Source organism: Dermacentor variabilis, chromosome 1 (assembly GCF_050947875.1).
Source record: "Dermacentor variabilis isolate Ectoservices chromosome 1, ASM5094787v1, whole genome shotgun sequence".
NCBI lineage: Eukaryota > Metazoa > Arthropoda > Arachnida > Ixodida > Ixodidae > Dermacentor > Dermacentor variabilis.
In genome coordinates this window covers 93,413,396-93,433,783 of record NC_134568.1, presented here as the reverse complement: position 1 = coordinate 93,433,783, position 20,388 = coordinate 93,413,396, and the positions used below count along the sequence as shown (strand labels likewise).

Sequence of the window (20,388 nt, the reverse complement as noted above, 5' to 3'; positions counted from 1 at the left end):
CTGCACGCATATACCAAAGCTTCACCACGTTGTGCGCTCGATTCGTCTGGCTCGTCAACTGTGTGTTGAAGTTTATCCATGCAGGCACCTGACGAAGGGCGTGCAGACGCAAAGACGCAGTAAAGCACCGCATCGTCAAGACTCACTATACGCAAGTGGCCATCCAGCGAATCAACACTTCAGCCACTATGCGATGCGCCATGTGAAGCAATGGCAGTGCTAACTTTCTGGCAGGCTACGAACAATGGCGCCCATCAACACCTCGTGCATTCCCGCCTCGCTGTGTGTTCTGTGTAATGCGGTGACAAACACAAGTGGTACACGCAAAGTAGCATTTACACCACCTCCCGACAGTCGTTTGCCGTCAACGTCAGAAACAATTATTGTCAGTCAACGCAAGCAGCACAGAAATCCTCACTTACGTGGATTCCACAGTGCGTGGAATCTGCAAGCTTATTTGCCTTGAATTTCTTACTCCAGTTTGTTTTTATGCCTATATGAGATAGATGACTGATAAGCAAATAGATTGCGCTTGTTGTCATCCTCTCGTAAAAAAAAAAGCGACGCGAACAAGGACAAGAAAATAACGATGCCGACATCAACATCAAACGGCAAAAATAATAAGAAACAAGGAAAGAAAGAGGAATGAACACTTCTCTGCTGAATGGCTAATCAGTGCGCCTATCTCCATGGGCTGCCATTGCCCTCACTTACTGATAACTCGACGTTCTTGCCGACACAGCTCACCTCCGTTGCTAAAACGAACTGCCGTACTTGGAGTAGACAGCCGGATATGTTTGTGTGGTGCTTCAGCAGCTGAGGCTTCCTGGTCCTTGTGGCACCGACATCATTGCTGTACTGAACACCGCAGCATCTTATATAGCATTTTTCCGTGAGTGCAACTTCAAACCTGTTTCGACCAGGCCTTATATATCGCTATATTTAGTGTAGTGCATTTGTTGCACGCAAAAAAAAAGAGAGAAATGGTTAACTGTGCGAGTTGAAATAAATTTATTTAGTTACACTTAGAGCAACTCCATGGCCACAACGCAAAAGCTACTCAGAGGGGAAACAGCAGGACAACCTCAGGCATACTAGTATGTCGCATCGCGCATGAGGAAAACACGCGTTAGAAAAAAGCCTTTTGCCTTCATGCTCACTCATTATAAGAATTTAAAACGAAGGATTGCATGTATGTGCTTCGCCAGATCCTTTTGGGAATTATGTTGTCAGTTAATGTCTGATAACTTTTGGCTGCAAGTTAGCCGTTTACAATTTTTTACAAGTTTACAAGCTTTGTTTTCAACTGAAACCGTCCGTCTAAGCAACTATGTAATTACGTATTCTTGGCATCTCTTCGCATGTGATAGCTGACCACGTGCGATTTAAAACTGGGTGTTTGTTAAAGTGCAATAGAAATTCCCTAAAGCTAGGGAAGGGTTAATAACGGACCTATTTTCTTGAGAATCCTTTTATCAAAAAGTTATGCATTCGAAACTGACAAGAGGTAGTATGTAGAGAAGTAATATTATGTGAATTATATTAAAACGTATATTAACCGAAAAAGTCAGACGATTGGTCTTATACGAGTATATAGGAGGCTTAATTGAAGGCCGCCATTCGAGGTGTTCATAACCAGTTCCCGAACGTACACGAAGTTGACGTTGCTAATTTCTATAGCGTAATGAATTCCGGTCCATTTCACCCACGAATTTAAACTGACCTGCAGAGGAGCGCAAGTGTCACGCTCTTGCTGGCGCCGACGAGTGATATGACTGTTTACGCCTCACCTTCGGCCGAGCATGAAGCGAACGTCATTATGAAGGACCTGATCACGCTCGCATGCAGCGGTTTGAGTGCAGCAACCCGCAATTACTCTTTCTACATGCTCGTTCTACTGAAGCGGCATGCTATGGCACCCGCGCATGGTTTCAATGTACAGTTTTAGCAAAGCGTTTCCGGTTGGCTCCGCTCAGACGGGCGTATCATAACAATTTGCACACAGCCGCTCAACCGAACGCTACCGAGAACACATATGCACGTGCGCACAACGCTCATAGCGGCAGCTGAACGTAGAACGCTGCCCACGTTTCGCTAGGAACCCAATTCAGCGGAGCGTCAGGTGCGTCAAATTGCTTTCTTTATCGTTTTACAACCAAACTGAGAGCACGTCAACTCTGGAAGACGCGCTTTTTAGTTAAGCGAAATCGGTGCATTCTATGCAGGCACCGGTGCGCGTGAAATGTGTGAGGAGCGGAGTGTAAGCAAGCGCTCTGCTAAAGCTGTCTAATATTTTTCGCTGTTCTCTTTTGCTTTTTTTTATACGAACAAAGGCTCAAAATGCAAGTGGCGGAACGAGTACAGGCGATGCAACAGCCGACGAGGTAAGCTACAACAGCTTGTTGTTGTGTGTTGTTGTTTTTGTCCTAGTGGGAAATGGATCATGCACTCAATGTGGCGTAGTGGTGTAAGGCGGTGTAAATGTAAGCTAGTGCAAAAGAAAAGGCGAGAACAGAAGCAGTAGAAATTTGGTTCTCGAAAACTCAGTATCACCCGCTTATAACTGTATTTTCTTACGTAGAATTTTTGACGTACATGACGTTTTGCTTAAGTCTGCTTCACTGTGATGCTCCTGTATTGGTCGCAGGGCTTTGTCAGGCACTGTATGCTTTCTGTCATGTCGTGCAAGACAACTTCCTGTTGCAACTTTCTTTGGGTAAATGGAGAAATTAAGAAAACAATAACATGAGGGATCCGGTGAAGCGAAATTAATTACTTTTTGAGCAAGATAACCGCCTTGAATCAAGAAGAAAATAAAAAAACAGTGCGAGTACTCTCATATTGTGCCCAAGGGTACAGTGAGCCATCTGAAGCAATTAACGTGATGCTAACGATGTTTTAATGCACGGGGAAGATATTAATTAACAAAACGTAGAGAAGAGCATTCCCTCGTGTGTGTGTGCAAGGTCATGTCTTGCCGGAAGTATCAGGCAGAGTGCGAAAGGAGATGTCGCGTGATCCTGCATTTTTACGCGACTGACAACTAATGGACAATTGGATACTCGCGTTCTGTTCTGGACAGCAGAGCCCAGGTGGAGCATTGCCGGCAGTTATTGCGTGAGTAACACCGCCTGCAGAAACATCAGAGCCACCACCACCGTCACCTTAGGCTCCAGAAGAAAAACAAATATAGGAATGCACATCAGCGTCAAGAATATGGTGTCTACAAAATAATTTTCTTCAAGAAGAGAAGCTGCGACAGGATATAGGCAAAGTATCTAACATGTTAGCATCATCTGAGAGAGCGTAGGCTTGAAAGTGAGAAGGCGCTACAGCAGCCCTTTAAGGGGGAAAATTGTGCCAGTATATGACAACGTAACTTGATAACTTATTCTACAAAACCGGAAGCAGTCTATCCCAGGGAAAAAAATGTTGTTGATAACCGGAATGATTAGTATAGGATACGGCATGTCTGTTTCTTAATTTTCTTCTGCTTCAACCACCCTGAAAAGGCAAAGTGCTTAGTTTCCTATCTAAATTATTTTGATACGCGTTGACTGCCCCGCTTTCGTTTGTGCACTGTAGTACGGTGTAGTTTATGCGGTGTAGTTTGTGCGCAGTATGAACCCCATTTTTTTCTGTTCCATTAACGGCAAGCGAAATTCCAGGCTTAAGTAAATGTGGGAGACACCGTCTGAAACCACGTTTGCCTACATAATCACGCTCGCCAGGGTGCAGTTTTCATCTCCTGGTGAGGAAAGTGATATTGTCAACTTGAGTCACGGATTTCCTGACTACCCACCACCGGTGTTCCTTCTCAACGCACTCCAGGACGCCATCGCCTGCAATAGCATGCATCAGTCCACTCGAGGATCCGTGAGTAACTATTCTGTTGACTTTATCAAGGCCGGATTTTAAACAGGATATCCGCTTTCGAGCGTACGGTTTGGTAAGGATTAGGATGGGTAGTTACGACAAGTCTTCTTCACGTAGTTGTTAAAAAGTTTATCATTTCTTTTCTACAGAGCAAGCTTTATAACTACAAGTTTAGGGGGGGGGGGATGAAGGGGGGAGGCTTGCGATGTGACTGATGGTAGTGTGAAAGAATGCCTTGTGTAATAACTTATGGTCGTGGAATTCAGTGATAACCAGTGGCTATTCCGGCAAGGTAGATGGCGCAGCACAACGTCACTTACATTGTTCTTGAGGAAGAATCAATGGGAAACTAGTGCACAGTGGTCAAACTTTTTCGTGAATATAAAGAGCACAGTAAAAACGACAAAAAATGTGAAGGGACTGCCTTCAGTGATGCGCTACGAAATTGCAAACTTCGAATCACGGGACAATATGTAAGTGGCTACCTGAGCACTGCGGTCGGGAAGGCAATGAACTTGCAACTGCCGAGACAAGAGCTTCCTTGCGTGATAGCGGTATAGTGCACGTTGCTGTCGCTAGACCTGATACAAGCCTACTTCTTGGTTATCTGCTACTTGTACTGCAGCTTCACATCTCTTCACTGGACTCTGCCAGAACGTCACCAAGAGCGCCCCACAACTTTGACACCGAAATGAGGTTTCGTATGCCACCGAAATACAAACGCTGCAACACAAGCGCGAAAAAAAACCTGGACACAAGTGAAGAAAGTCACCAAAAATACTCGCCCAAGTTTCCGCGCTAAAGTTTAATGACACAGGTTTGCTGCACATGACACGACTTGGTATGCCATTCATTCGGTGGTATGCGTGCCTCATCGGCCGTGGGAGGAGCCCAGACTGCGACCGCTGCAACGTACCAGAGGCGCTAGCGCATATAAAGGCTTGTTTAAGGGGATAGCGTTAAAAAGCCTTTATATCCAGCGTAGGTGGCGGCGTCGCACGTCGCATCAGCAGAAGGAATTACTTTCTCTTCTTTTAACCTCCCCTTTTCCCTTTCCCCAGTGTAGGGTTGCCAACCGGGCTCAGTCCTGGTCAACCTTCCTACCTTTCATTTATCATTTGCTCTCTCTCTCTCGAACCAAATTCCGTACCACGCATACTCAACCACTTTTCTACCACCTGAGTTGCTCATACCTTCTCTTTCATTCTTTATAAAGTTATTCTTCAGAATTTTGAGAACGGCAGCCCACAAACAAATGTAATGAAAAAAAAAAACGCCGACAGTGCACCATCCTGTGTTAGCTCTTCTCAGACTTATCATAAGAAGCCAACAAATACTGACACCAAGGACAACATAGGGGAAATTACTTGTGCTTAATAAAATGAAACAAAGAAACGACAAATTAATGGAAATTAATGTGGATGAAGAAACAACTTGCCGCAGGTGGGAAACGATCCCACAACGTTCGCATGCAAAGGTTCATTTTAATAAGCACATGTAATCTCCCCTATGTTGTCCTTGGTGTCACTGTTTGTTGGTTTCTTATGATAGACTAATGAAAATCGGGCCCCTCGGTTAACCCCTTTTCTTCCCTATTCTCAGATTGAAATATTAAAAGTGCGAAACAATAACAGGAGATCGACCCATGCAGGAGGCCACGTTTCTATCAGAAAGCTTATTTTCGTGCATATATTTTCTAGCGTACGCCGCCAGCGTTTCCCGGTGGACGTTACGGTTACATAAGCTGCAATTACCGGGAAGCATGGAAAGAAGTCAGGGGTCCTTGAATGATATTGCGTTGCAGTTTTAAAGGCGAAGCTTAAGCGTCCACCTAACTTTTTATATTATACATGTTTTTAATAAAAAAGAAACTATGACATGTGGAGTTATCGCAGAACAGCTTCTAGGTCATGCGGACATACTTTGCAGATAATAATGTTAGTTTGGGAAGACTGTAATCAACATAAGTTTGTCAAAGAACTCTTATAGTGTCTTGGAGGCATGTTCATATGGCAAATTTGGAGGCAGTTCCATTATAATGCACCCCCTTTTTTTTCCTTCTAGGAAATCGCGCTTAAGTAGGAATATTCATCATCAAATTTCGGCGCTCAATCCAAGCAATATCGAAGCCGAGCTAGCCCCACTGCTACGTGAGGTGGAAACGCTCTGTGACGAAGTGTGTGACGAAGTTTGCACGATGGCTTGTCGCGGCAAATACTGACACGGCACGAGTTGCGGTAGATGCTTTCCAGGCAAAACGTGCCGTATCTGCATCTGCCGCGACTGGTAGAGACGTTCAGTTTCAAACTTCGTCGCGCGTTTTGTCGCGGGCCGTTTATGACAGTGCGGCCGCCTTTTCTGAGCTCTCGGCGCGCTGTGTTTCAATATTGCCATGATCTGGCATTGAAATTTGATTATGAATATCGTAAATGAGGTGCAATTTTCTAGAGAAAGAAAATGGTGCTGCAATATAATGTGGCTGCCTTCATATGTGTGATTTAATTAAACGTGCCCCCCAAGGCAATAACTAAAGCTATTTAACAAATTTATCTTCATTTGTCTTTTGAAACTCCCACTATTAACGGTAATTGTATGTCCGCCTCGCCTGTGGAATCTGCAAGAACGCCAGTTCGCTACGCTCGCAACTTTCTTTATAAAAACTGCGTATCGCAAAACCTAAAAAAATATATATATGGTACACTGGGTCTGCCCAGTATTCCTGCAGAAGCGACGGTCTCTTGGAAACCTCAATATTAGTCCATTCTCGAAGGACTTCATTTAGGGTGCTTGGCTAAAACTAAGATGCCAGCACCAGCAATGCAGGTCATACTGTATTTTTTTTATATGAGTTAGGACTTTACGAATATGACATTTACACAAGATAAGCTTTCAAAATGTGTCTGTCTTTGGACCGCCAACATAGTTGCTTCACTGTTGCTGTCATAATCATTCTCCATCCCTCCTCCGTTCCCCTTTTATACTGCTGAGTAGTAGGTTAGAGTACGCAAGCTTTGGCCAGCTTATGTGCCTTTTTCTCAATAAATCCTCTCCCTCTATCTTTCTCATCACTGATAGGAACACAGCATTCAAGGTCTATGGGCGCCATTTCATAAATTTTATATAAAATGGCCAAGGGTAGCTGTGACGTGTTTTTATGCAAGAAGCAGTTCAGAGTTAATGCCATTAGCCCCTATCTGCACGTTCTTATTCAAGTGCGTCCTCACTCACCTTGATTTTATTTTCTTTATTTCGCTGCTTGCAGGGCCATCCGCGGCTAGTCAATGTCTTGTCCCAGATGTACTCTCGCTTAATCGGTCGAAAGATTGACCCAGAAAATGAGGTGCTGGTGACAGTCGGTGCCATAGAAGCACTTCACGCAGTGTTCCTCGGTCTAGTCAACCCTGGGGAAGAGGTTAGTGTGAAATGGCTCATGGCACAGGGCTGTTGTCGTTCAAGTTGGCTTTTGGTTTTCGTTTAGCTTGGCTTTTGTTTTCACCACAGGTGGTCAAAATTAATCTCGAGCTCCCGACTACGGTGTGCCTCATGATAAGACAGTGGTTCTCGCACATCAAATCTCAAAATGTAATTATTAATTGTTTCTCTAAGGTTGCTGTTTCCACATCTGAAAATGCGTTTGCCTTTAAACTTGATCTCATATTTACAAGCTCAACGCAAAAAAAAAAAGGGGGGGGGGGTATACGTGCCAAAACCACGATTTGATTATGAGGCACGCCGTAGTGGGAGACCCCAGAAATTTTGACGTCCTGGGGTTCTTTAACGTGCGCCTAAATCTAAGTACACGGGTGTTCTCGCATTTCACCCCCATCGAAATGCAGCCACCGTGGCCGGGATTCGATCCAACGACCTCGCGCTTAGCATAAGCTCAATGCATGAAAACGTTTATAAGCACTATTACACCTCGCTGGAATTGTTCAAGGTGAAATTAAAAGTTAGCCATCGTTCTGCGATGCTGCAGTCTCGACGCGATTTTTATTTGTCATCGTTAAACATAGTCATCTGTTCGTGATGTGCCTAAACACTCCGCCGCGCGGAAGGCAACAGTACCTGGACATACACGTGCCTATACACGTGAGCTTTCTTTTTTTTAATTGTGCGGCCACCATTTTACATACGGAAAGCGCTACATAATAGGCCGTTCGCCGCAAGCAAGTGCAAGTGGCGTTTTCGAATGCACCTAGGATTGACTGGGACAGTAACGTCAAATATAATTTTCTGGTTAGCAGTAATAGACAATCATGGATAATATAAATATCGTGGAGGCTTCTTCAAATGATTTCAACATATACTTAATTGGCCTCATTCGCATCGATGGCTTCGATTTTTAAAGGTACTAGCTGGGTCAGCTCCTAAAACATTTTTTTACCCATTCACCTCCACCTCTTTTCCTAACGTCTCAGAAGTAGCAATAACGTACATGCTCATTCAGTTCGATGCTCTAAGGCACATTTCCTGAACATTCCATTTGATTACCAAATTTCATAATTCGCACACCTTTGGATTATAAATATATAAACAGTACACAGTTCTGAATTCGCAAAAATGAGGCAGCCTGCATTCAAGTAACTTCACTGAACATTGTTATCTTTATGCAGGTGATCATCATCGAGCCCTTCTTCCCCCAATATGAGCCGCAGACATTGTCGGCAGGAGGAGTGCCAGTTTTCGTCTCCCTCCGCCCTGTAAGACACCTTCATCACACAGGAAAATGTCCGCTTTTGCCACATCATCCGTATTAACGTTACATCCGACTTCTCGTGTTTCGCATGCGTTCGAAACATGCATTTAAAGTTAGACGTTCATTTTCAGCGGGAATATGGCAATTTGAATGCATAAATATTGCCACCAGCAGGACATTTGATGCGGTGCCTCTCTACATTGGATTAGCCTGTCGGGCCATCATACTTTGTAAACAAGCGCGGTTTAGAGAGCGTCTTCTTTCGCAGTTCTAAACTCTAGTCGTGACTCACGACATCGACTTGGTGGTTCCCTTGTACGTGCAATGATTACTCATGAACAGATTACCACGTTTTAGCATTTAATTCCACACGCAATGGTTATTGAAGGAGTGCTGAAACCTTAGACTCAGAGAAAACTGTGCAGGGGTTCCTTATCAAAACGTCCGAAGTCTGAGCCTGTCTCCCCGCGCTTGTCCTGAGCTCCGAACTGCAATTTTCTTGTTCTGGTTTCTGTTTCGGTTCAGCGAAAACGGCCTAGTTTCACTTTAACTGCGAAGCGAAAGAAGAAAGTTTGAAACCGGTTTAGGCTGGTTTTTGTTGCGGTTCCATAACCTAAGATTAATCGCAGGAAAACAGCTTAAACTTGTTTTGTACAACAAATTGACGGTGCTCATGAGCTGCACGGAAACACTTCAACAAAAGTACGTGTGGTGTTATTTGTTCCGCAAGAAGTTCAAAATATATCGCACTGTGGAATATATCACACCTCAGAAGCAAATGGGTCATTTCTGTGGGTCATACTTCAATATACAAACCAGTGAAATCAAAAGCGACCGCTGCTCGCATCGGGTCTTGATTTCAACGATTCTACTATTCAAGTCTTCCACATTCTGAAGACTATTTCACGGCTACTAAGTTTCAATGCTCTGGAATTCAAAACTAACTTACGTGCAGCCAAATGAGAAATGCTGAAAACTGCCCTAGTGATGCTGCGACTTTTGTAATTACAGCAAGCTCGTGTACATTTCCAAAAGACGTAGCACGGAATTGAGCCACTAGTGCAGCCAATGCGTGCATGAAAGCCTCCAGATAAGGTGACCTACCTAAAAATGGGTATCTTTTATTTTTACTTTCGTTCCGGAGTGAAAAAAACCAGAACTTCCCATTCAGCGTCCCATTCGGCTCCTATTCAGCGTCCGTTCCGGTTCGCTCGAAAATAACGTTTTTTTTTCGGTTTTAGGTCCAGTTCCAGTTCGATATCCCTGCGCTTAGCACTGAAAATGTACTGAGACATGACGTTACAGTCTGAGAGGTTTCTTAACAGATCGCCAACGATGCAAAACTGACCTGTCACTGTTATATGAAATCAACGATTCAACAAATTCTCCATTGAAGATTTCTAAAATTTGTGATATAGAATACGCTCAAATACAACTTGAAGCAATTTATTATGTTGACCTCGTTTAGCACTTCTTTTTTTCTTTTTTTTTCAGCGTAAGGAAGGCCTAATTTCAAGTGCCGACTGGGTTCTGGATCCGAGGGAGCTCGCTTCCAAGTTCAATTTTAAGACTAAGATGATTGTCATCAACAATCCACACAATCCACTCGGGAAGGTCTGTCATTTTTCCTTATAGGCGTGGCGCAAATTTGGTGACCCGGGAAATGTTGAGCCATTACACATAAATAACAGGTATTTGTTTAGGCTTTGATATCTCAATCTTCGAAATATGTCTTGAAGACTGACGCAGGGTGCTTGCAAAGCTTCGCTGGCAAACATTTTGCTTCGAAATTTTGATGAAACTGTTTCGATTCGCGTTTTTTTGACCAGCTCAATATATTTATTCTCAACAGTACGAAGACATAGTAAAGATATCATGTCCACATAAACTGCTAATGGTACTGTATAAAGTCCTAGTGGAACGTATGACACCAATGGACAATACCAAATGTCGTTTCAATTAAAGTGTGGAAATAAGAAACTGGGCCAGAACCCATCTCACAATGTCTGTCGACCATAATTTGTTTAGCATTAAATCAATATAGAGACACAATGTATTGCCACCGTCGAAACTAGCTATGTGTGAGGCGTGTACTGCAGCGGGATTTCTCTTTCGTGCTTCCCTAAGAACACTCGACGTCATTTAGCGCCGCCGCTGCGAAGCCTGCACGTGTCCTCCGAAATGCATGGTGCGCCGAAGCGTCCGGAAGCTGAGAAGCGCGTCATGATCGAACCGGGCTTCCCTCTCAGCCTTCTTTCTGGACACGCTGCGCCATCTAGTGGCACTGCCGAGAAGTCCGCGCATTGCCTCCGAGACGAGATGCGTAGCACGCTGATGCCTGCGAATATTGAGAATCGTTCCCTCGCTTGCCACGTACTCAGTGGCACATACTCAGTAACCCAAGTTCGCGAGACGCTCATTGAAGAGCGGCACATGCCCAGCGTGTTCACAGCGGAGCTCGCTAAAGCACTGGGATGAACGGCGATAAGTGGCATATACGCAGTGCGTTTGTGGCGCAGCCTGCCAATGCGTCGGGGGGCTATCCTTGAGGAACACTTGTGACGTGGGTTTGATCGCGCTCCCCGTCGGTTAAATTTACCGGATCTTTTTCGACACTGTACACCGGCACGTCCGCAGTGGCATATACCTCCTTAACCAAGTTGACATCAAAGAGCTTCATTGAAGACCAGCCCGGACCGAGTGGCGCGTACCCAGTGCTCCCAATCCGTGTCAAAGAGTTACCTCGAACAGCGGTACCTACCCAGTCCCGCATCTGAGTGGCCCATATCAGCGTGAAAGAGGTTTGTTGAAGAGTGGCACGTATGTACACACTGACACATACTCAGTGACCCATGTTGGTCCGATGGTTGGTTTCAAACGCGGTTTCCTCAACACAGGAGGCCGATGCGCCCATTCGACCACGGACTAAGTAGAGACACAAGTAGACGGGAGAACGGTTAGATGCCAACTTACATAGATACAGTCATACAAACATAGGCCCTGGAAAGTGCGTCAAGTACGCATTAATAAGATAACGGGAAATGAAAATAAATGAAAACATGACTTTTCGCCGCCGCGAATCGAACTCACATCTTCTGCATTACTTGTTCTTTGTGTCCCAGAGAGCGCCTTGCATATTATTAACCGGGCCGACTCTACTGGGACGGTCCCAGGTAGCCACTGTAATGATCCCAATCCAACGAATGCCCGGGAGATTCTAGCTCATCAGCGTGCAACCAGAAAAAAATACCCTCCCCCTCACCCACAACTCAGTGGAGAGGAAGCCGCCAGCTGGCGCAAAATTCAGACTGGGGTATTCCCCCAACTTAAATTACAGAATGTCATGTTCCCCACTCGCTACAGGCCCGACTGCCCGTGGTGCGGAGGCATACCAACACTACAACAGATTACTTGGGATTGTGAAGCACACCCGTTCGATAAAACACACCACACAATGGAGCAATGGGAGGCACAGCTAACCAGCTCAGGTCTGGCGGGACAACAGTCCTTCATAAGAAAGGTCAAGCGGGCGGCCGAGGCCAGCGGGGCCTTGGACTAAAGGGTCTCCAACCACTGCACGTAAATCGTTTGTCAATAAAAGTTTCTCTCTCTCTCTCTCTATCTTTCTCTCTCTCTCTATCTCTCTCTCTCTCTGCATTACGCATACAAAGTTCTCCCAATAGAGCGATTGCGGGTTCTCTCCTCCGGTCCACTTGCCTTTCCGTCCGTTCTTTGTTCGTGCACTTTCATTTTACATTTTCTTATAATTTATAGAATTAAATTACCACGGCAGTTAATTTACCTTATGCTTTCCTTGAATTCATTGTCTGTTATCATCATGCGGTTCTGACGAACAAAAAACGAGCCACTCGGTTGCTCTTCTTCTCGTCCTTGTGAAGCGTGGAAAAAGAGAGAGAATAAATTTTAGTCACAGTGATCACAGTGGCCTAATCAAGGGTGAGGGTCAGATGGCGAGGTTCATAAAAAACATAGAAATGGGTCGAGAATATATATTTGGTGAAAGCGAGATAGAATGTACAGGTTCTTTGTGGAGTGGTGAAAAAAAAATCATCCTCCAGTCCACCCTGTGAAAGTGGATATATAGCGAAACTGTTGCCGACGTTAGACAAGCACAGCCGACGTTAGACAAGTACAGTCGGAATCAAAAATACGCGGCCCATGGCGCCGGGCGCAGGAGCGGCTGCGGGGCCACACCGCGGCGCTGCTATCTCCATCGGGCGCCTGCCTTGAGGGTGCACCGAGTAACGCCAATCTTCGCCCTCACTCTCGTGCGGCCAAGTCACGCGCTTGATAAAATTCAAGTGCGGCGTTCGGCTATTTCGCAGCTGAGGGTCAGTTGGAAAGAAGGTTGGTCAGTGCGCGCTTGCCTCCTTCCCCGCGCCAGCTCGCGTTCGGCCGTTCGGCTAAGCGCACAGAACGTATGCCTGACAGTGTCTAATTTGGTTAGAAAACTGACGTTAGAAGCCGTTAGACAAGCACCACCACCACAAGCGACTTACGTCACGCATGCACGCGCGTGTGCGGCAATGCAGCATACATCCTCATTCTTCTGGGCCCTCCGCCAAGCTCAGTTGCCTTATTGAGCTAATTGAATTTTCGATAGTAAATTGCGTCAAAAAATTCGTAAGGTACGACTTACACAGAAGCTGCACACATGATAGCTTCGGATTGTAATTCGAATATACGAGAAAAAAATACATTTTAGAGCGCAGCTCTTTGGCGTCCGTTCCTGGGTTTCGCGTCGTCGTCGGCCTCGTAACCAGCTCCGCCCCCCTTTCATCCCCCCAGCGCTAGCAGCGACCGACTGATACCGCTGGATGCCGCTGACGCCGCTAGAGAGTCAAGATAACGTGACTGCATAGAACACCATCGCCGCCATGCAGAAAGAGGAGGAAAGGGTCCCCCCCCCTGTTCTTGTGTGGCGGATAGGGTGCTCTTCAGTTGCCGACGCGCCGGCTATTCGTTGTCCCTGAAACCAACTCCGCAGCTGGGGTTGACTCACTATCGGCGTCAGCGGCATCAGTCAGTCGCTGCTATCTCTTCCCTCCTCCCTTTATCGTGTTGTCCGCTTGCTGCGCGCGCTTCTGCCCCCATCGTTTGCCACTGGGTGTACACGCCGCCCCCCTCCCCCCTCTTCCTGCGAGTCTCCGGTTGTCAAAGCGCCGGCTCGAACTTAATTCCTTTCTTCGCTCCTCCTCCAATGCAACCCCTGTGCGGTGGCAATCAGAGAGCCAGATCGGTGGCGGCGGATCTGTATATGTGCACCGCCCGAGCCGAAATTGCCGCTGCCGTTCGCCCTGTGCGGTGGCAATCAGAGAGCCAGATCGGTGGCGGCTTGACATAAAGACAAACAGCAATTTCCTAACACTTATGCGGGAGAACATCCCGTTCCTATCGCTCGTAACGCGTCCCACGGCTGTGACAACCTCGCGAGGCACTTGTATAGATCTCGTCTTTTAGAATCAAGCATTGGTGTACCAAGTCGAACATATATCAGTCTATTTCTCCGACCACAAAGCTTCCTTCATGACTGTCAAGAACTGTTAGTGGAGTCTTTGTTAAAGGAATACGTGTGAAAAATAAAAAAAAATTCTGTGATAGCGCATACATGTGTTGCTCGATTTCTTTGCCTCAATCTATCGAAAAGGTGAAAAGGTGAAAAGGTGAAAGGTGAAAAGGTGAAAAGGAAAAGGTGAAAAGGTGAGCGCAGCTTATTTGCTGCGCTCAAATTTCGCATTAGGAAGTAACGTAATCGTCGGTAATTTTTTTCTTTTACGCGAAAAGTGAAGACAAAGCCCTTTTCCAGCGGCCGTTTGAGCTGTGTCTGCGGGACCGCGGCCGCTAGGTGGCAGCACCGTTTCTTGGGTGAGCACAAAAACAGCACACCAAAAATCCCGACCAGCTAAAGCCTAACAGCTTCGCTCTAACAGCTTCGCTCTAAAGGATTACAACAAGTGCGAACAGCTTGAGATAGTACAAACATCACAAGGCTTTATCGCGAATGTTTACAGTGATAATGAGATTAAGAAATATTTGTCCGCGGCTCATGTTCGAAAGTGCCCGAATAGGCATCGAACGAAGGAAGTGCTCAGACTGAATGGAATTGAAAGAAGCGTGAATCGGAAGCCTTACTGCTGATGGACCCACAATGTCTGACCGCATGGCCAACGCAGCGCCAATTACTGTAAATCTCTCGCTGAGAATGAACAACGCTGCGCTCTGAACATCTCGCATTCGCACTCACAGCCGCCAGCATGTAATAGACCTATTAAAAGGCTCTCTCTAGATATGAAAAGCGCAGTGATCGTGCCTTCGCAACGCTTCAATACAGCTGTAGAAATTGCCAAAGGCAAGCGTGAGCACTTGATGCTTCTCCTTTCCCCCAGGGTGGGGTAGCCAACCGGCCTCTCTCTCTCTCTCTCTGCTGCTCAACAGCAGAAATTGCGTGCGTCGCTGACATACACAGCGCGCTAAAGCAAAAGAAAACTCCGAGAAAATGTTGACGCTAAAATTGTACCACACAAAATAACTGTTACGTATCGAAATTTTGCTGCGACAAACTGGGTTTGCCTAGTCCGTCCGTCCAGCCGCCCGTCCAATCTGTTACTTTAATGACGACCGTTGTGGTAATCGACATTATTTTGCCGTCGACAAACCGCCTCTTCATCCTCCGCTTCGCTATCACCATAGGCAAAAGAAGAAAAGTCCACTACCACCACCACTGCTATTCGAACTCTTGTAACAACAACGATGTGTGCTAGGAAGGCCGTGCACGCCCTTACCACTGCGCTATCGCTCAACAAAAAGCTCGGCAATTAATGCGGTGTATATTGAGCTCCACAGACACTCTAAGAGCGGTGGCGTCATTGCATGTATGTATATTGGAGGTCATAAGCAGTACTTTTGTGGACGAGAATGACTTTATGTGCACTGCATATATATTGTACTGGATAAAACAACGGTATGTCAATGAGCAACTCTTCGTCTTCATGCGTGGGGAAATAGCGTCGACAGCACAAAGAGACATAGGGGATAATTATGATAATTAGCCTCAAACATGACACATAACCACAGTAAAATGGCTGCCAAGAATAAGACTATTCATAACTTTCGTGCATGCATGTCTTAACGACGCGCTCATAGGAGTCACGTCCACCTGCTTAATCTCCTTACTTCCCTCGGTTCTCTCTCTCTCCCTCTCTCAAGTAAGACGACAAAGAAAGTATGACTAACAGACTCTACCCTGCCTTTAGCTCATAGTATGTCGCTACGATGTCCATATCATCACAACTCAATGTTATTGAAAGCTTTGCATGTCTCAGCTATCTCCTGTCTTCATAAAAAAGGACATCTGCGTCTTTTTCGTCATATTTCTAGTTTCACGAGAACCAATGACATTGATATAAGTGCGTTGTACTTGTACCTTCCTTACTAGCGTCTGTTACCTTCTGGACGACTACTTTTGAGCACTAAGCAGCAGTACTCAGTGCTTGTTATCGTTCCTCTCCGAAGCTCGTGATTTCTTGCGACTTCACGACAGCTGTTGGTGTAATTTTCGCAATTTTCGATTGCACAGGTTTTCTCCCAGGAAGAGCTAGAAATGATTGCGGACCTGTGCAGGACGCACAATGTTATCTGTGTAATGGATGAAGTTTACGAATGGATCCTTTACGATGGAATCGAGCATATCAGAATGAGTAAGTACAACGTTAATGCATACCACACTGGTGAAGTACACTGACAAGCAGGATGTCAAGAAAAAGAAATACCATTGAACAAAACAAACGAATTTGCACAGTGACGCCGTAGAAGAAATAGAACACTGTATGGACCGTTGTTTCTGGTCCGGGCCCGAGCAGGGCCCAGTGTTTTCACACCTGAGCCGTAACCGACCCATCCCTGCTCAACCCTTTATCGCTTGAGCCAAACCAAGCATCTTACAGTTCTTGGTTATTGTGAAGATATCAGCCGCACGGAGATTTTTACTAGCGTCTGATTTGACTGCGAGCTTTTCCAGTAGAGTTGTTGCTGTCGAGTGAAACAGGTAAAAGGGAGAAAAAAAAACATCGTCTGTTCAACATGGTCGCGATTTATTTATTTATTTATTTATTTATTTATTCATTCATTTATTTAGTCATTCATTTATTTTTTTATACTTCAAATACCCCATCTGGGGTTTTACATGAGGGGTGGGCATATATAGGTCATATTTTCAGTGAATGCATTGAACGATGAATGACTGGAGTGGTGCACCGCTTCAGCAGGCAGATGATTCCAGTCTTTCGCTGTTTGAACGAAGAATGAAGATGAGCAGGGGGTGGGGGGCGAGCTGGAGGGGGATAAACAGGCTTTGAATGGTTATGATGGGATGAAGTGCGATGCGCAGGCTTGATGTCGGTCTGGTGAAGCAGCGAGTGATAGAACTTGTAAAAAAGACATAGTCTTGCGGCGGTGCTCGAGGGTTGGAAGGTTAAGAGATGGCTTGAGTTTAGTGACGCTAGTGAGGTAAGCGTAGTCGGCGCGAATGAATCTTGCTGCGCGACTCTGCATGGATTCCAATGCTGTTGCCAGGTTAGATTGGTATGGGTCTCACACTGAGTATGCGTATTCCAGTTTGGGCCGAACAAAAAAAAATTATGGGCTTTTACGTGCCAAAACCACTTTCTGATTATGAGGCACGCCGTAGTGGAGGACTCCGGAAAATTAGACCACCTGGGGTTCTTTAACGTGCACCTAAATCTAAGTACACGGGTGTTTTCGCATTTCGCCCTCATCGAAATGCGGCCGCCCTGGCCGGGACTCAATCCCGCGACCTCGTGCTCAGCAGCCGAACACCATAGCCACTGAGCAACCACGGCGGGTGTGGGTCGAACAAGTGTTAAATATTCTAGTAATTTTACTGAAGGGGGAACAAGATGTAGATTACGGCGTAGGGGTAGCATAGAACACCATTGGCATCTTTGCTAATGCTGCAAATGTGTGAGGACCAACCGAGATTACTGGACAAATTTATACCCAAGTGCTTATAAGAAGTCACAGCACATACTTCAGAATCAGCAATGATGTAGTTCGCTGAAATAGATGATTGGCGACTGTGGAATGTAAGCAGGGAAGTTTTATTGATGTTGAGAGACATTAAAATAAAGCTGTCTGTCTGTCTGTCTGTCTGTCTGTCTGTCTGTCTGTCTGTCTGTCTGTCTGTCTGTCTGTCTGTCTGTCTGTCTGTCTGTCTGTCTGTCTGTGAGAGACATTAGCCAATTATTACACCGGGTTTCAATGACGTTAATAAAGGTCGGACTGGAGAGCACGAGAATCAGCGTCGTTAGTAATAAGACGATAGATTACGCAATCATCAGCAAGTAAACGAATTTTCGAAGAACAACCTTTCAGTAAGTCGATAATGCATATTAAGAAGAGTAGTGGTCCCAGAACAGTGCCTTGTGGCCCGCCGGATATAACGTTTGATAAATTAGACGAGCATTGGTTAGCGTAAACGAAATGTTGATGGTTACTCAGAAAGTTGCGTATCCATTGGAGAACACAAAAGTTAAGATTATGACGCCATAGCTTTAGGAAGAGCCATTCATGAGGAACCTTGTCTAAAGCCTTTCGGAAATTAGGAAGAAGGCTTCTATAGGTGCGGTACGTTTTGATCAAGATGTGAGCTGATGTCATTAACGAAGAGAGCTAGTTGAGTCTCGCAGGACATGCCTTTCAGAAAACCATACTGATTAGGAGTGAAAAAATTAGCAGAGGTTAGATACTTTACAATATGATAATCAATCATATGCTCCATTTGTTTGGAACAAACACTTGTGAGGGAAATTGGACGGTCAATGCGGCACGATGACGATGATCCTTTTTTGGAACTTGAATTATCTTACCTGTTTTGCAGTCTTGCGGCACCACTCCAGATCATAATGATTTCTGGAAGATATGGCACGAAAATATGCTAGAGATGTACGTAGTGTTTTTAAGCATTTTAGAATTGATTCTATCAATGCCGGCCGATAATGTTAACTTGAGGGATTCCATTAGTTTGGTGATACCGTATGCCTCAAGTGTTATGTCTGGCATGGTTGGGTGGTTGAGGTAAGGACAGTCTGGGAGGTCAGTGTTAGGTTCAGAAGTGAACACGGAAGACAAGACAGAGTTTAGTACTTCAGGTGCTTTATGGTCAGAAGCACGGTTATTGTCGTCATCATGTAATAATAATGGTTTACGGTAATTTGGATTAATGTAGTTCCAGAATTGTTTGGGATTGTTTTGCAGCATGCTAGGGGAGTGTTCTTGAGTGAAATGTTCGTTTATTTGTTGCGGCCAAAAAATCAAACGCCTTTTCACTGGTGTGATATTTTTCCCAGAGGGGACAGGTATTGGAATGTTTGGCTTTGCGAAATAATCTTTTCTCTTTATGGGTTAGTCGTTTTAATGTGTTGTTGAACCATGGGGACGAAGGTCGCTCGGTTAAAGTGATCGTTGGTATGTAAATCTTAGCCAGTTCGATCGTTTTATTTTTAAAAAGCGTCCAATTGGTGTCTACTGTGCGCTTCGGGAAATCTATGATATACTAGTTGTAAAACTCGGTTAGTACATTATTAATACTGATGTCATCACTTTTATTGTAAAGTGTTAGTTTCTTTTAGTTTTTTTTTTTTTTTGCTCTGAGGTTGTTGCCGGATGATTCTGCATGTAGTACTGAGTGATGACTTAGTTCTGGTAGATGTGTTGCTGAAGAAACACTGTCTGGATGGGATGTTAAGATAAGGTCGAGTATGTTAGAACACTGTTTACTTTTTCGTGTTGGGGTAGATACCAGCTGCGTCAAACCAAAGGTGAGACATGTGTTAAGAAAATTACTTTAGATGTTATTCTTAGACAGCGGTGTGACTGCTTCGTATCATGTTATACCAGGAAAGTTAGTTACCTAAGAGCAGTAGTTGCGCATAACTGAATGACGTCGTAACAGATTGCAGTGCGTCGTGGAAGTAAGTAGTAAAGGAAGCATAGCATCTGCGTCGGGGTCGATAGCATATACCGATAATAATTTGTATGTTTGAAGGACTGCCAAAACAAATAAAATTTCTAGAGGTGAAGTGATATCGACAATAGAGCAACAAAGGCTACGATGGGCAGCTATCAGGTCATCTCCTCCGCATTTTACCTGCACGATCCCGCCAAAAAAGGTCAAAATCAGGGAGGAATGAGTAAAGCTCTGTGTTGTCGATGGTTAAATTCAACCACGTTTCTATTAGTACGAGAAGCTGACAATCAAAAGAATCAATGAGACTACGGAGTGCTTCGCGTTTGCACTGCAAGGTTCTTATGTCAGTATAAACAAACGATGCGGGGATGCTATCTGGTTTTGCGGGAGTGTGCGATGGTAGCTATGAAGTTGATATAACTCTATTTGTAGCATTATCATACTTGTAAGTTCTGTTCTCCCTGATTAGCTTATCGTACCGAAGTTTAAAAGGTTTCTGTTAGGACTCGCCAAACTCGATTAGTTGTTTACGTGCGTGCCGAGTGTTCGATGAGTAGTCTTCTGATATGCTGTGGTTGGACATTCTTAGTTGAGTAGCATTTGAAAGAATTAGTTGTTTTACTTTAAAATGCGCTTATTTGACAATTATACGTCTGTTTCTCTTACTGCTGCATTTGCCAATTCTAAGTGCGCTCGATGTCTAAGGGGTCTAACTTGATGTCACGCTTAGAAGTGCGAAGTTCCGCAATCTCGTCCTCCGATTCTTGCCACGTTCCCCGCTCTCAGCTACGCCAATAAACACAAGGTTAGA

The 20,388-nt window shown here is 45.1% G+C and overlaps 1 protein-coding gene across 11 annotated transcripts in view; it reads left to right on the top strand.

Moving 5' to 3' along the window:
• Positions 1 to 603: 603 nt before the first annotated feature.
• The window catches only part of LOC142580743 (kynurenine aminotransferase-like), a 38,116-nt gene continuing 18,331 nt past the window's right edge, over positions 604 to 20,388 (top strand). Inside the window, exons 1-7 of one of the 11 annotated variants that reach the window (XM_075691174.1) lie at positions 604 to 892; positions 2,334 to 2,384; positions 3,732 to 3,876; positions 7,139 to 7,288; positions 8,490 to 8,576; positions 10,067 to 10,186; positions 16,170 to 16,290. In XM_075691174.1, the coding sequence (XP_075547289.1) occupies positions 690 to 892; positions 2,334 to 2,384; positions 3,732 to 3,876; positions 7,139 to 7,288; positions 8,490 to 8,576; positions 10,067 to 10,186; positions 16,170 to 16,290 (877 nt within the window). In that variant the 5' untranslated portion in view covers positions 604 to 689. Of the gene's footprint in view, positions 893 to 2,016; positions 2,123 to 2,333; positions 2,385 to 3,668; positions 3,877 to 7,138; positions 7,289 to 8,489; positions 8,577 to 10,066; positions 10,187 to 16,169; positions 16,291 to 20,388 lie in introns of those variants that run through there. The other 10 variants (XM_075691176.1, XM_075691175.1, XM_075691166.1 and 7 more) reach the window with 10 other exon arrangements.